This window comes from Triticum urartu, chromosome 7A (assembly GCF_056163025.1).
Source record: "Triticum urartu cultivar PI428250 chromosome 7A, HENAU_Tu73, whole genome shotgun sequence".
NCBI lineage: Eukaryota > Viridiplantae > Streptophyta > Magnoliopsida > Poales > Poaceae > Triticum > Triticum urartu.
Genome location: NC_141879.1, coordinates 734407814 through 734424970, shown reverse-complemented (window position 1 = coordinate 734424970; position 17157 = coordinate 734407814). Strand labels below are relative to the sequence as shown.

Here is a 17157-nt window from a genome sequence, read left to right as displayed (position 1 = left end):
AGCTTACTGGGTGGGGCTACTATTTTTTAAGTTGCGATCTAAATGACAGGGCAATGATTTAGTCACTATCGTGTTGTGACTTGCGCTTGTAAGTGGTGGGTTGTATATGACTAACAAGTAGCATGTTTAGCCTCAATATTATCCTTTTCCAGTGGTAATAGTGTACCATTGATGGAAAACATATTGGGCCCATCACTACTATCTTTTTTGAAGAAAAATAGTTTTTTAGTTATAGTCAGATTCACGACAACCCCTCCGTACATTGTGCTAAGTAGCACAGCTAACGAGTTGTGTGACCCACCACTTTTGATCAATAACTTGACGATAACTCTAGTGTAGTGCACATTTGTTTCTTTGAGATTCTCTTAGTGTTTTCTTGTTCACGGGAACACATCAATAGACCCTAATAGGTGTTCTCTTTAGGTGGGGATAGAGAATGAAATAGTGGGGAGATTGGTGGCAGGGGAAAATGGCACCTAGAGGGGTTTAGGTCTCCATGATGAACAACCACAACTTTCATTTGAATGAGCTATCGACTGAGCATGAGCAGCTAAAGAAGGAGCAACCACCCGTGGAGCAGGAGTAGCCACTTGTGGCACAACATGAGCTTTAATATTCACAGTGGTTGGAGGCTGCTCAAATCCGCATTTGTGAGCAAAAATAACTCTTGGCCAAAAGCATAGCCCTGTCACAAAATATCAAAAGTATCCCTATCCCGAGAATAATGGGAAGGCTTGTGTGGAACTTTCGAATTTCTCACTTCCTACTTTTTTCCATTGACTGGCACTATTGCTAAACTTGAGGGAGGGACATGGTATGCTACCTCATGATCACCCTGTCCACTTGAAATATCTTTTCTATTTCATTTCCCATGATGGTTTTGATATGAGAATTGTTTAAACAAGAATATATTCGTTCCGTAAAGTTTGTGAAACATCGGCGATGGAGCTAGGTCTCGGGTCATATGAAAAGATAGTAGGTCAAGAAGTGTGTTAGCTCATGAGACACCCTTCTCTCATACTACCCATGGTGTTAACACACATGATGAACAACTTAGAAAATATATTTTCCCATTATCCAACACGTCTTGACCTAGTCTTTTCACATGACTCGGGACCTAGCTCCACCGTTGATATTTCAGAAAGCATTACCGAATGAATAAGTTCTTGTTCAAATAATCGACATATCAAAACCATAATGGAAAATGAATATTAAAGCCATTTCGAGTGGACATGGCGTCAGTCAATCATCAAAATGTAGGAAGCAAGAGATTCAAAATTTCCACACAAGCCTTCCCATCATCCTCGGGATAGGCATATTGTTTTGATTATTTCTGACATGGCTACGCTTTTGGCCAATAGTTATTTTTGCTCATAGATGCGGATATGAGCAGCCTCCAACCATTGTGAATATTAAATCTCATGTTGCGCCATAGGCGGCTACTCTTGCTCCACGAGCGACTACTCCTGCTTAAACTGCTCATGCTCAGTCGACAGCTCATTCAGATCAAAGTTGTGGTTGTTCATCATGGAGACATGAACCCCACTAGGTGCCATTTTCCCTGCTGCCAATCTCCCCACTCTTTCGCTCTCGACCCCACCTAAAGAGAACACTTGTTAGGGTCATTTGATATGTCTCCAGGCACAAAAAAAAACACTAAGATAATCTCAAAAAAAAAATGTGTACTGCGCTAGAATTCCCATTTAGTTATTGATCATAAGTGGTGGGTCACAAAACCGCCAGGAGTGCTAGTTAGCACTAATGGCCGACGGGATTGTAGTGAATCTGACTATAACTAAAAATATATTTTTGTTGAAAAAAGATAGTAGTGACCGACCCAATATGTGGTATATAAATGATACAATGTTACCAGTGACAGAGGACAATATTGAGGCTATACATGCTACTTGTTAGTCATATACAACCCACAACTTACAATCCCTAGTCTCATCCCGACATTGACTAAATCATTACCCTGCCATTTAGGTCATAGGTTAAAAAATTGTAGCCCCACCCAATAAGCTTATTGTTGCTTCCTGCTATCATTCGTCCCTTGTCTAGCTACTAGCTCACTTGTCTTCACGATTTGTCATCCACAGCCACATAGACTTCCCTTATTAATAGCTCATCATGTCATACACTTCCCCCTCCTCCCCGAAAATAATCTCTCTGAGAAAGAAACCTTGCATTGCCCCTCCACCTCCTCAATGTTGTCATCTCTATGGAATCTGGCATGGGTGCGGCCTCCAAGAATTCATTGAGTTTGTTTAGGAGGAGGAACACATCGGTCAAACTCGGTCTGCCACCCAGATGATGATGGTCTTCACTTATGCCTCGGTCCTTGCACCATATAGGTTAGTGCTCATCGGATGATGGTGCAGCATGGTGGAGGCCTTCTCCATCTGGCTTCTCAGTTCCTGTTCTTCAAGCCACTCCACATCACAATTTTCTCTATTCAATTTTCCGACTCCATGGATTCTCGAAACATAACACGATGCAACATATCGAGGAGATGTAGGTTCGAGTAGTGGAGACTACACATTGTTGGTAGGTATCGGATTTGGACCGGCCATGGCCTGATTTTCTTTTCTGATTTGATCACCATTGGCAGGCATGTGCCTGTAAGTGGTTTGTTACTTCTCCACTAAGTATAGACTACTAATGGGTGTTGAACCCATCAATGTTGGGTGCTTCTGGACCTTCACAAGTTGGGCATTATCGAGTAGTGTCGACACTTCTGGAATATACAATGTAGATAGATAGATAGATAGATAGAGAGAGAGAGAGAGAGAGAAAGTGCATGAAAATATGGGCTATATGTAGGGAGAACAACCATGTAGTATGTACCTATTTGGCGTGGAATAACACACCGTGACATGCCTTGAAGGCACATGAACTTCTTCAAATTTCAATATACCAAAAACTGATATAATTCTTTAATACATTCCATATCTACAAGAAGCTAATGTCTTGTATCTCTTGTTAATAATCGAAGAGCAAACAACATTTAAATATTTGTAAAATCTATTTCTTGTTAATAATCAAAGAGCAAAGCAACATTTAAATTTATGTGTTTTCCATAAGGGAGCTAATGTCTTGTATCACTTTTTGTCACGTTGTTTCTTTGGAAATGATTCATTTATGGTGGCTGATTCCTTTGTGTGCTTGCTTCCCTGGAGCTGTTCATATCTGCACCTATATGTATCACACTCTTCGTGTCATCTTCACATGCAACAAGACTTATTTCAACGTCTCTTGTATACTATCAAGTGTATTTGCCTTGAAAAAAAAAGAGCTAATGTCCTGGCTTCCAATGGATAGAGGAGACTATATGAGTTGGATACGACCGCCATTGTAGAAAGGCAAATGAAGCAGAAAGGCTCCTCCGCAGAAAAAGTACCAATAGAAGGGACTCACTAGAGATCAGCGAGATTGAACTGTAGCTTCATATGGTTCATTCATGGGAACAAATAATGTATATGCCACATTCTCGACTGGAATTGCTCAAGGAAGATGATTAAAATATGAGGGCAGATGGCACAAGATGTACTATTGAAAAGGGGATGGGGAAGATGTTGGCCGATTTCTATGCTTAGTTGTTTTCTTAAGAAGGCTCTGCTGAAGCTGACCATATCTTCGCTCACATCCAACCTTGTGTGACTAGTGATATGGAAGAGAGGGTGAACTCAGACGTGATGGATGAAGAAAATGAGAATGCACTATTCTAAATTTCACTGACAGGGGCCAAACAACCTCTCGACTTATGTTTATCCATTTCACTATTCGTTTGCTAAGAAATGATGTACGCATAGTAATAGGGGATTTTTTTTAATGGAGTTGTTGCCCCGGAAAACTTCATTGATACAGTTCTAGTCCTGATCCCCAAAATTAACTCACTGGAGATACTTCCTCAAATCGAATCTATGAACTTATTGAACACACTCAGTCAGATTGCTTCAAAGGCCTAGCAAATAGATTGAAGGTTGTCCTGTGCAAAATGACTATGGAGGAGCAAAGTATGTTTGTTCATGGAATATTAAAATCCAATGTTCACAATTAAACTATACATGATGAAGGTCTATAAGAGGGTGGTTTAGATTGTCCTCGATATGATGATGATGGCACTTGGTTTCTCAGATAGGTTAATCTTGATGATTATGACGTGTGGCGCCCCAGCCAGGTTATTATCAAATTGAATGGTGGGTGCTCTGTCATTTTTACACTATCAAAAGGGCGCTGGCAAGGAGACCCGCAATCCCCTTATTTGTTTATTTTATGTGCTGCGGGTTTTTCGGTGCTGCTCATGAATGCTCAAAGATAAAGAGATAAATGGTGTATATTTTGGGAGCACTGCCCCCCATGTAGCACATCTTATTTTGGCAAATGATAGTGTAGTATTTCTTCATGCGTCAAATGGAAACTTTGTGACCTTAAATAGATCCTCTTTGAGTACGAGTGGGCCTCATACAAATGGTAAATCTTCAAAAATCCTCAGCTTTCTTTGGAAAGGGAAGCAAATAGGAGGACAAAGTTGCTATAAATATTTTTGCACTGATCCGGATGCATTGAGCGAGCATTATTTAGGGCTCCCAACCGTGGTGGGCGGGTCAAACGAAGAAAATTTTAAACATGTTAGAGAAAGCTCAAGTGGCAAAGTGGTTGGATAGGAAGGGCTTCTTATCTCGAAGGCGGGAATTGAGGTGCTAGTAAAATCAGTGCTTCAAGCAACACCTACTTACGCCATGAGTTGCTTTCAACTCCCAGAGAAAATGTGTTGGAACTTAATTATGTGACGACATGTAAAACCATTAGTACCTGTAGAAGGGTGGTGAACACCTCCGGATGTACCAAAAGGGAGTTCGCACAAGGGTTTTACCCAGGTTCGGGCCCCCGGTGAGAGGTAATATCCTACGTCCTGTATCTTATCTTAATTCGTGGTGGAGCACCTTATGTATGGGGTTTACAGTGCAGATCAAGTATAAGGCTACCAAGCGTACTGTCTATGTGAGTGTATGCGAATGACAACCCCTAGCCCTTCCTTATATAGGTGACGAGGTCTAGGGTTTACAAAGAATCCATCAGATCCCATACCGCTGCCATCTTAGCTTGCATGCCCAAATGCTCTCCCGGTCCTTATCCGGGCTCCTGAGCTGCCCTCCTGCATCGATCCTCCTCTTGGCCTCTTGGGGCCTGAGGCAGGTCTGCTGCCGGGCTTCCCACTTAGAGGACACCCCTAGTGTATTTCACCTTCAGTAGCCCCTGAGTATGTCTAGAGTTGGATTTATGCTTAGCTTCAGGAATGAGAACCAAGGAGGCCTCCTCTGTCTTGTTGGCTATTCAGACAAGGCACTTGTGACCTTGCGAGGCAGCCTTCTTATTCAACACAGGCTCATAGGTGGGCATAACCTAGTAAGAGCAGGCAGATGCATGACGATGATCCATTGGTTCAGGCCTATATACATAGTGTTTTTCACCCATTTGTTGTAGTTAATTAGTATGTGTTGTATATCTACAATTTTTTGTATAGACATGCTCGCATGTTGCAACGTTTTTATGAGGTTTCTCAAAAGAAAATGGAATTATTTTCAACAGACAGGTTTCAGGAGGAAATGAGTCAGTTCGCTCTCGCGCCAGATGCCCCTCGATTGTCTTCCTCTCTCTTCACCATATCCATTCGCGTTATTTCCACCACATGCAGACCCACCTTTTGTTCCACTTTCTCTATGACAATGTGTTGGGCTAGCACCGCCACCCAACGATGCTGCGACTCTCCGAGCACTATGCTACATCGTCCAAAGCACATGACATTTCAAGGTAGTGAGGGTGTTCATCGGTGCTGCAGCCTGATAGCTGATGTTGCAAGACAGTGCTTGCTCATGGTGCTGCAAACTACAACCATCTTCTCATCTATGCTACAATTGCGGCCGGTGTTGCTGGGAAATGGTCGCACCATCGCCAGTTTTGTAGGGGCCGTCACAACAATTCCTAAGTTGCATAGATCGCTGTAGTGAAACCACAGGTTCTCACGTCGTGTATTTTATCCGACGACCAGTGCCACAAGCCACGGCCCATGCAAAAAAGGGGTGAGGATTGTGGTTGCATCAACTACCTTGGCTGTAAGACAATGTTGCAAGGACGACGGCTCGCTGGCGCACTGTGATCATGCTTGCAGGATACGCATGGAACATCAGGAATGCTCCAGGGCACGGATGTCGTGTGTCGAGATGGGCTGACGTAATAGTCTCTTGCGACGATGGTGGAGGGGTGGATGATACACATGTTTTGTGGAGGATATGGAGGAAGATGGGTTCCTCTCTCTCTCTCTCTCTCGGTTACCGTGTAGTGTGATTCAATACTCCACGTGTCAGCTCCGATGGCTTGTGAGCCGACTAATTTCATTGACACATAAAACATGGCAAAAAAATGTACGGAGATGTTTCTAGCCATTGCATATTTCTTATTACATTTCATACGTCTCCCATGCTGCAACAGAGTTCCAGAGCTCGCGTTTGTATACGCAGCTAGTGACAAAACAAATTAGGTGGAATTTGATTAAAATCAGGCGGGTAAGATGGCTAGGATGCCCCGACTGACGCATAGATTAAAATCAGGCGGGTAAGGTGGCCAGGATGCCCCGACTGACGCGTAGCACCGCCCGACCAACGTTAATGGAAAGAAAATATGTGCAGCTTCAGTCCAATATATCACTATACTAATGATGACAAAAAACCCAGCATGGACAGAGGTAACAAGCTTCAGTCCAATATTAGTATACAGATCATACCAAAAATCCAGCATGGACAGAGCTAACGAGCTTCAGTCCAATATTATAATACTAATGATGACAAAAAATCAGCCGTGATACTGACAGAAAACCAGGATGGAGTACTTACCAACCGAGCTTGAAGCTGCAATGCTCCCCCGCATGGGCGGCACCCCCTGGACCGGCTTCATCTCGTTCCCGTCCATCTGCCAGATGAGACCGCTACGATTAAAATGTCCAAGGACATATACCAAGCACGTAATTCTTGCACATACACATTAAGTAATTCATTAGGCACCGGTTAACTTCAAATCACTAGTAGCAGAGGGGGGAGTTTGTGCAACTCACCATCTTGTCATCGGAGAAAGCGTGAGCAAGCGGGGCCCCTGGCGCCGGGAGGGCAAGCACCTTCAAGGGGCCTTCCCGGGACTCCCGGGATTCCAGCTCCTCTCTGGTGGCCGCTGGGGGCGGGCTTTTCTGCTTCTGCCGGCGTCTCCTGGACTTGTGCTTGTGAACCACCGGTGCAGGCGCCTGTTGCGCAAGCACATTCCCTTTCCCCTCGGCGACTGCGGCCGCAGGTGTGGGGGCCGGTGCGGCTCTGCTCTGCTCCTTGTGGTTGGTTGCATGTATGGCGTTTACGCTTGAGCTAGACATTGTGGTGGATCGGTCTAGCAGACATGCAGTGTGGGTTAAGGCGAGCAAGATGAGAAGAATTGGAGTGAGCGGCACGCGAGGAGCAGAAGCGTGCGTTCCCTTTGACGAACTGAAACAGAAGGGGCAAGGTGGGGGCTGCGTGTGGAACTACAAATTTATTTATTTAAAACTACTTAGTATTTAATACTAGAATATCTTTGGTATATTTATATTAAATATTATCATATTTTTTGTATATCTTTGGCAGAATATTAAATATATATTTGGTATACTAGTATCTAATAGTAATATTCTTATATTTAGGAACAAAGATATACTACTATTAAATACTACTATCTCTGTTAGTAAATATAAGAATAGGGGAGATAGTATTTAATAGCAATATTCTTATATTTTGGAACAAAGGTAATAGTATTTAATTGTTGTATATCTTCGGTATACTATCAAATATATCTTTGGGATACTAGTATTTATTAGTAATATTCTTATATTTAATTAGGAATAAAGATATATCACTACTAAATAATATTATCTCTATTGCTAAATATTATAACAGAGGTCACATTATTTTATAGTAATATTCTTATATTTTGAAATAGAGGTAATCGTATTTAATTGTAGAATATATTCGGTATACGAATATTAAATATTCTTATATTTTAGGTGTATCTTTGGTATACTAGTATTTAATAGTAATATTCTTATATTTAGAAACAAAGATATACCTACTATTTGGTAGTGCATCTATTTGTTTGGGAGGGAGTACTATTACTAGTCATGATTTAGTTCCTTAGTCAATTTATGTAATGCATGCAACTTTTTGACGAAAAATGTATCATCTTATTATAGCCATGCATTAAGATATAGGTACGGAATAAAATAAGTACGTTGGTAATCAGCTTGCTCCTATTTTAAACTTAATTTCTTTAAACTCGATTTCTTTATTGATAAGGAAAGATACCTGTAAATAATCATTTTTTAGATAGAATGGTTGCCATTGTATTCAGAGTTCTTGGCAGTGCCAGAGTTCAAAACGGTCCTAGTACATGTTTTTCACAATTCATGCCGACAACCTTGATCAGCTAAGATGTAGGCAATACAATTCATCTCTCTATGAACCCAAGTGATCTTGGACTCAATAAAAGTTTGGAGCATGCCCTTCACTTCTTCAACCACCAGACAATGGGGTGATCGGTCCTTCCCTTCAGAGTCGAGCTTGCTCACCACCATCTTGCAGTCCGTCTCCAAGACGATTCTCTAGTGCAGGGACACAGCAACATGCTTGTAACTCCGCCACTCTACGTTTTGCTAGAGAGGGTAAAAGCGCATGAGCCTACAACAAACTCCCTTCGATGGCCTCTCAGGACCGCCTCTCCTCCTCTGTCTTGATTATTAGCCCATACGCCACCAGCATTGCCTTAGATCCGCTCATGCTCTGGCAGATGCCATCGTTCCTGCCACTGAGCCTGGACTTGTATGTCCTACTGTTGGTGTGCCTGATTGCCACTGCTCCACATGAAAGATAGTTTTTTCGGCCACCGATCTGCTTATTTTACTAGTGTAACTCACATTGTTCTTCACAAGTCAGATATGATAGAAGCCTTGCACAATCCACTAGTACAGATAAGAATATCACTGACCCTGCATTGCTGACCTACCACTGCCCACGCATCAGTGAAAAGCATGATCACTGATGCGTCTTCCAAGGTGCGTCAGTGATGAGGTATTTTGAGCTATACTGCATGCTTATTAGAGACGGGTTTGAAATTGATCGGTCAGTGATAGTGTGTTCCGATGTCCAAAGTTAATGGATATTTGTCACTACGGCTGCCATATTTGAACCGCCAAAGTTATTGTAGCAAAATAGTCGCTTTCATTTTCTCACCGATAAGAGTTGTGTTGTACACGTTTTAGATCTTCTCGGTGCCAATTCCCTAACCCTCACCACCGTTGGCGAGCCCCTCTCCTATGAGATTGCACTATGCCCAGTCATGGATCATTTACAATGGCGCACTATCTGATGTCCCCGCAGCCACCTAGTCCATCCACGACCGCTCACACGGCTTCCTGAGTGGCGCTCTCTTGTCAGGCATGGCATCGAATGTCATGGAGGCATAGCCTCCGTCTGGCATCTCTGGTTCTGTCAAATCCACCATGCCGTTGGACACCAGGTGTCCCACGCCGTCATGTGAGGTGGTATACCCGATACTCCTGCCTTGCTCTTAATTTAGTCGTGATGGCGATCATGGTTGTGAGCTTCGCTTCTTCTTACATTATAGAACATTCAGGCTTTTATGTGTGACTAACCTTTGTGTGGATGTAATTTTGTAGGGTTAGTTCATGTATTTGGTTATAGAAATCTACAAGGGTTGATGTATTTCAACCAATTTTTCGTAGGGTTTGATGCATTTTAAATTATAGATTTTTTTTGTAGCGTTAGCTCTTTCTTTGTAGAAATCTGTTAAGAATTTAGAGATTAGTGCAACTATTCTGATGGTGTAGCAATATACACTTCTTAGTAGGCAGATGATGAAACTTGTTACCTTTACACACAACTAAGGCACGCCATGCTTTGACTACTATGTGTTGAAGAATATCTTACGTTGATTAACTTATTCTAATCAAAGGAGTAGTGTCTTTGATGTGGAGAATAAGATTACTTACGTTATCTGAGGTTTATATGTTCTTGAACAAAGCAATTATGCCTTTTATGGATCACTATGTAAGTTGAAAACTATATAACAACTATTGTGTTGAAACAGATATCCATTTAGTTGCACTGCACACAAAAAATATTTGCCATTTTTGCCAGTAGTTGGAAGGGCGATACTCCGAGTGTTTTGTCCTTTGTAAACACACCACTGCTTAAGTCAAGTACACGGTTAACTAATTTCTTATTTCTTAAAGTTTGCTTGAATTTGATCTGAAATAATAGATCAATGAATATCTTATGTGATTGTCAAGCCATTTTTTGTTCTATGCAGAGTTTTATTTTGGTTGCACTATGCAAATGAAGATGATGAGTGCTGCTACAAATTTACTTGTTGGTGCAAGCACCGACCGGTTTCATCGGTACTTGCTACACTGGCCATTGGATTTGACATAGATTGGTGAGAGAAATATTGTCATCATCTCCTTCCTATGGAGAGCTCGTTAGTTTGCTAAGAGGCACGACAGATAGACTACTCGAGATTATGAGTAGTTTAGGCATATTTAAATTTATATGCATGTCCTTTGTCAAGTTTGTTAAGTGGCTCAATGGGTAGTCTAATCTTTGTAATGTGGTGGAGGTATCTATGTTCCATATATATGTTGGTTTGTTAAGTGGCTCGATTGATAGACTACTCTTTCTAATGTGGTTGAAGTATCTAAGTCCTTTCTCTTTCCCTGAAGCCGCCAAACGACGCTGGCCCCGGCCGCACCCCACGGTCCACCCATCATGGACTTCCCAGCTGGGTTGCACGGCAGCACCCCGTCCAGGAAGATTGGATGGCGCGTAGAGCCTCCGAGAGGCCCTTGCGGAACCCCAGCCGGAAATGGAATGCACGGAGAGCTCTCTCGCTCGTGAAGTCCCCAGGAAGGCGGTACTCCAACATCCTTTATCGAGGCAATATGTATGTTCCTTTCCTAGTTTGTTAAGTTGCTAGATGGATAGACAACACTTTGTAATGTGGTAGAAGTATCTATGTTCCAAATATATGTTGGTTGTGAAGTGTGAAAATGTACATTTTATGTTCTATGGAAAGCAACTTCCCCAAATGAATGATGTATCAATGCGTATTCTGTTCATGTGTTTCCAAAAATTTCATTTGCGTGTGTTGTTGGTACCAACATGAATATAGCCAAGCAATAAAATTAACGGAGCAAATTCAACCTGCGATGGACTATTATCACCGATGGACTAGCTAGTAGTCTGTGATGAAGTGTTATCACTGACAAGCCAGGAAGGATGGCCGTCTTTGGTGTCAAAGTCACAACTTACCCAGAGGCACTGATAGGCCACTAGCAGGTCAGTGATGATTCAATTTTGTTGGTTAGTACTATTTGGATATGTATTAGTGATCAACCTTTTTTTTCGTTTTCCTATGCCTGACCCAACCAATCCCTCAACCATCCAGCCAAGTGTTGACACACGAACACGTCACGTGTACCCTCGACGCCGGGGGTGATGCACCGCAGCTCACGTCGAAGGCGACCCGACCGACAGCGCGATACGCAAGACAGTCGACGGGCGCTTTTGTAGACCCGAAAACCCCACACCCCCGGGAGGGACCCCGTCAGGGAGTGCGGCGGCTATGGGCTGCCCTAGGTCGATTCGCTCGCCCCTAGGGCTTGGAATTCGCAGCTCTCAAACACAAAGAACAGCGAAGAACGAGAGAGAAAAACGGTGGAGAGATAAAACGCAGATGAAAAAGTAGTATATTGATTTGTTCGATTGTGTGTTGTTCAATCGGCCGTCACCCCCAACATATATAAGAGGCGGCTGGACTTCCCGTACAAGTAAAGGATTCGTCTAGGCTTTCCTTACAAGAAAAATTACATCAATTCACGTCCTAGAGTCCTAATTCTATTCCCACTCGGATTCAGTCTGAATCTGGCCCAAACTCTATCTTCCTTCTTGCGCGGGCCGCCGGGCTTGCATATGATCTCCGATCGAGATGGCCCAAATATCAAACTTGTGCGCCTCGATGATACGAACAACTCTCATGTTGATCACTTTTTCAAATAAAGCCATCTTGAATACTTTTCGAAGTCATCTTTATCTTCCAGTCGGACTCGGTCTTGCAGTAGACTGGATTATCTGAGTCTCGTAATGAATTTGTAGGCTATATATTATCTCTGATGATGATGACTCCAAAATCAAAGTTTACCGTCTTGATGATACGCACAACTTCTGTATTGAACACTTCTTCATCCAAGGTCATTTTGATAAACTTTCGAGCACATGTTCAATTTCACTCGGACTTGAGCTCATCCACTCGGATATTAGATACTTTCACTCGGATCGTCCGATTGGACTTTTTCACTCGGAAGACAATCTTTCACTCGGATGACTATATTTCCACTCGGATGACTATATTTCCACTCGGAAGGCACTATCTTATTCAATCGGCAAGTTTTCGTCCCGATGGTAATCTTTTCACTCGGAATATTTTCACCTGTACGACAATTTCACTCGGATGATCATATTTCCACTCGGATGACTATATTTCCACTTGGATAATAATAAGTTCATTCGGTCAGCAAACTTTCACTCGACCGGTAAATTTTCACTCGACCGTAAACTTTCACTCGTATTTCCGACTGAAAACATAGCCTGATCTTGATTTGTCTCTCCAGGCCTCATATGCGCTCGGATTGAGACGAATTATATATGAAAATCGATCGGCTCGACGAGGCGAAACTTTTCCATGTTGAAGGTTTTTCAATTCAAGGACGTATTGATGGACGAATTACTCGCGCAACCTATCAGACAAGTGTCTGGCACCTCGCGCCATATTTCCGTTGAGGTTCAGTCTGCAGTATATTGCCTCTAACTTTTGCATATGAACTCGGATTGAGATGATTTATATATCAAAATCGATTGCCTCGACGAGACGAAGACAATTCCTTAAGAGTGCTCCTTCATCAGAGGTCATCTTGAAGACGTGATTGGCCAAAAACCACTCGGAACATTGAACTATGCCACTCGGAGTATAGTTTCGGCCCGTAAGATAAAGTCGAATGAATATAACCGAAACATCAAAGTGGTTCCACTCGATGATGTGAATATTTTTATGCTGAAAACTCATTCACTCGAGATCATCTTCATTGCAATCTGTATCTTGCCAAAATCAGGTGTCACCACATGCCCCCCTGTTTTTCGGCAAAGCTTGCACGCCGAAAAATAATATGCATAGTGTTTGTTCTAAGGACGATATCAACACTCCATCGGCCATTTATTTTCTGAGGGCGATAATTATGTATCGGCCATGTTTGTTCTAAGGGCGATAATCGTATATCGGCCATTGCCCACTTAGGCTTCCTGCCACACACTCGGGTGGTACTTCTTCAAATATTTTCCATTGAGAGCTCGATGTAACAATGCCCCTTGTATTGATTCCACCAAATATGAATTTCTGAGAACAACTCTTGTAATTCTAAAAGGACCTTCCCAACTTGGAGACCACTTCCCGAATTTTCTATCTCTTGAACCAATCGGCAGAATCACTTTCCAAATGAGATCACCAACTTGAAAATTCTTCAACTTGACTTTCTTATTGTAAGCCCTTGCCACCCTCAACTTATCTCTCTCTACGGCATTCAAAGCAGCCAAATGTTTATCAGCAACCTCATCAATGTTGTCCATCATCAACTTGTAGAAGTCTATTGCCGATAAATCATTTTGTTTGGCTATTCTCAAAGCATTCAAATTTAGTTCCACCGGTAAAACAGCCTCCTGACCATATACTAGCTCATATGGAGTCACTTTCGTAGCACCATGCCTTGAGATTCTATGTGCCCATAATGCCTCAGACAACAAGTCATGCCACCTCCTTGGATTATCCTCAATCTTCTTCTTGATGAGCTTGATTAAAATTTTATTGCTAGACTCAGCTTGTCCATTAGCTTGGGCATAATATGGAGAGGAATTGAGCAACTTTATGTTATAAGATTCAGCGAACTCTCTGACTTGGTGTGACATGAAAGATGAACCTTGATCTGTAGTTAACGTTTGAGGAATACCGAATATATGAATAATGTGCTCGGTTATGAATTGAATTACCTTCGTATGCATCATATTCTTGAGAGGTACTGCTTCAGACCATTTAGTGAAATAATCAGTTGCCACCAATACGAACCGATGCCCTTTTGAGGAAGACGGATGGATTTGTCCAATGAAATCTAAACCCCAATCTCTGAAAGGCCACGGTTTGATAATAGGATGTAACATAGCAGCAGGAGCCAATTGAATATCACCAAACTTTTGACAAGCTTCACACCCCTTATAATATCTGAAGCAATCATTAAACATAGTCGGCCAATAAAACCCAGCACGTCGCAATAACCATTTCATCTTGGGAGCCGACTGGTGAGTGCCACAAATACCTTCATGTACTTCTCCCATAGCAACTCTTGCCTAGTCCTCGTCCAAACACTTTAGAAGAACATCATCGACGGTTCAGCGATAAAGACCATCATCTCTTATTGTATACTTGAAAGCCATATGCCGAACAGCCCTGTCCACCCTTTCACTCAGATTGCACAAGTAATCAACAATGGGCTTCCTCCAGTTGGGATTGTCACCTACACTAGACTTTTTGTTAATGGCCGAATCAGTGGGTTCAGGTTCGGCCTCTCCCATATTGGCAAGACAAGACATCGGTCTTTGAGAGATATGAAACATGCCATGATCAACATGATATCCGGATGCTTGTTGTGCCAATTCATTTGCTTTCCAATTGTCATGTCTAGATATATGAGCAATGCTAAAGCAATCCAAAGTAGAAATTATATCTAGACATCTATCAAGATAAACATTAAGTGATTCGTCCAAACACTGAAAGACTTTGGATATTTGCTGCACCACTAGTAACGAATCACCATAAGCCTCAATATGTGTAGCACCTATATCAAGTAACATCTCTAGGCCGAATAACTACGCTTCATATTCGGCTTGATTGTTTGTGCACAAATATTCTAAGCGGCATCAGGCTTCAAAAACAGCACCATGAGGAGATATATAAACAATACCAACACCTTGGCCATTGCTACAAACTGAACCATCAAAGTATAATCTCCATGGTACTAATGAAACAAGGTTCATATCAACATCATGCTTGTTATTAACCCGATGTTCAACAATGAAATTAGCAACAATTTGGCCTTTCATGGATTTTAGAGATTCATAAGCCAAATCATATTCAATCAAAGCATAAGCTCACATGCCAATTCTACCACTAAGAATTGGCCTATGCAACATGTATTTAATGACATCGGTTTGACAAGCTACTACACAAACACTCGGCACTAAATAATGTCTCAGTTTTGTGCAAGCATAATATAAGCATAGACATAATTTCTCAATAAATGTATACCTTGTCTCTGTGTCCAATAAGCGGTGGCTCAAATAAGTGATGGCATGCTCTTTTCCTTCGGTCTCTTGAGTTAGAACAGCACCAATAACTCCTTCCTCTGCTGCAATGTAAAGTCTGAAGGGTTCCCTATGCTTGGGTGCTCTCATCACCGAAGTAGTGCACAAATAAGTCTTGATCATATCAAATGCTTCTTGCTGTTTTGCCCCCCAAGTGAAATCAGCATCATTCTTTAACCGAAGGATAGGAGTAAATGCATCAACTTTCCCTGATAGATTAGCTATGAACCTTCTCAAATAATTGACCTTGCCAAGGAACTTTTGCATATCTCTCTTGCATGTTGGAGCCTCCAGTTTCTGTATAGCCTCTATCTTTTTGGGATCAATCTCTATACCATCTTCATGAATAATGAAACCCAAAAACTTGCCAGCTGACATGCCGAAAGCACACTTCAAAGGATTCATTTTCAATCCATATTTTTTCATTCTTTCAAAAGCTAAACGCAAATCGGCCAAGTGAGATTCAAAAGCATCCGATTTGACAACAATATCATCAATATAAACTTCAAGTATGACACCGAGTAAATCATGAAAAATCAAATTCATAGCCCTTTGATATGTGGCGCCAGCATTTTTTAATCCGAATGTCATCATTGTCCACTCGAATAAACTAAGGAAACTTGGCATCGAAAAGCTGTCTTGTACATGTCCTCTTCGGCCATAAAAATGTGATTGTATCCGGCATTACCATCTAGAAAGCTAATAACCTTATGTCCAGAAGCATCATTAATAAGCATATCGGCTATTGGCATAGGATACTCATCTTTGGGTGTAGCCCTATTCAAATCTCTGAAATCAATGCACACCCTCAACTTGCCAGATCCTTTCTTCTCTACTGGGACAATGTTAGAAATCCACTCGGCATACCTGCAAGGTCGAATGAAATTAGCTTCAAGCAGTCGACCGATCTCTTCCTTGATCCGGTCATATGTTTTCGGATTAAATTTTCTGGCCGACTGTTTATAAGGTCTAAAACCGGCCTTTATAGGCAACCGATGCTCCACTAGCTCTCGGCTTAACCCTGGCATCTCATGATATTCCCATGCAAAGCAACAAACATATTCTTTCAGTAGCTCGATTAACTTAGCCTTACAACCGGCTTTCAAATTTTTGTTTATAAATGTCGGTCGAGTGACTGAACCATCTCCAATATCTACCTCTTCTAACGGATCGGCTGATGTAAAGCCTTGTCCAAGTTTATCCATGTCATCCAACTCCTCTATAGACTCGTACATATCGTTCTCATTGGACCGATACTTTACAAGACGTTTTTGTAACCACTCGGAATTAGGATCCATTTAAACATATCATACCTTGGAGCCGATTGACGGCTTTAAAGAGATGGGCACAAAACCATTCTTGGTTGTGCTGAGAAAATCAAATTCTGATAAGTCACGTCCCATCAAGCAAGTAGCATTGGGATGTTGCCAATCCACCGATGCATCGGCCAAAGCAACACAGGCCGAGTTATCCGCATGAATAACTTCCACTTCATCATCAACCCACTGAATCAAAAATTGGTGCATAGTGGATGGCACGCACTGGTTTGCATGAACCCAATCGCGGCCTAGTATGACGTTGTAGTTACCTTGCACCTCAGCGACAA

At 42.0% G+C, this 17157-nt stretch overlaps 1 protein-coding gene across 1 annotated transcript; it reads right to left on the bottom strand.

Annotated features, from left to right (window-relative positions):
• Window positions 1-1222: 1222 nt before the first annotated feature.
• Window positions 1223-7545, bottom strand: LOC147962445 (uncharacterized). The gene is made up of 3 exons (XM_087536676.1): window positions 7112-7545; window positions 6894-6969; window positions 1223-1600 (listed from the first exon to the last, which is right to left on the bottom strand). Exons 1-3 carry the CDS (start codon window positions 7415-7417, stop codon window positions 1461-1463), a joined length of 522 nt encoding a protein of 173 aa, XP_087392802.1. The 5' UTR covers window positions 7418-7545; the 3' UTR covers window positions 1223-1460.
• Between the last annotated feature and the right edge of the window lie 9612 nt (window positions 7546-17157).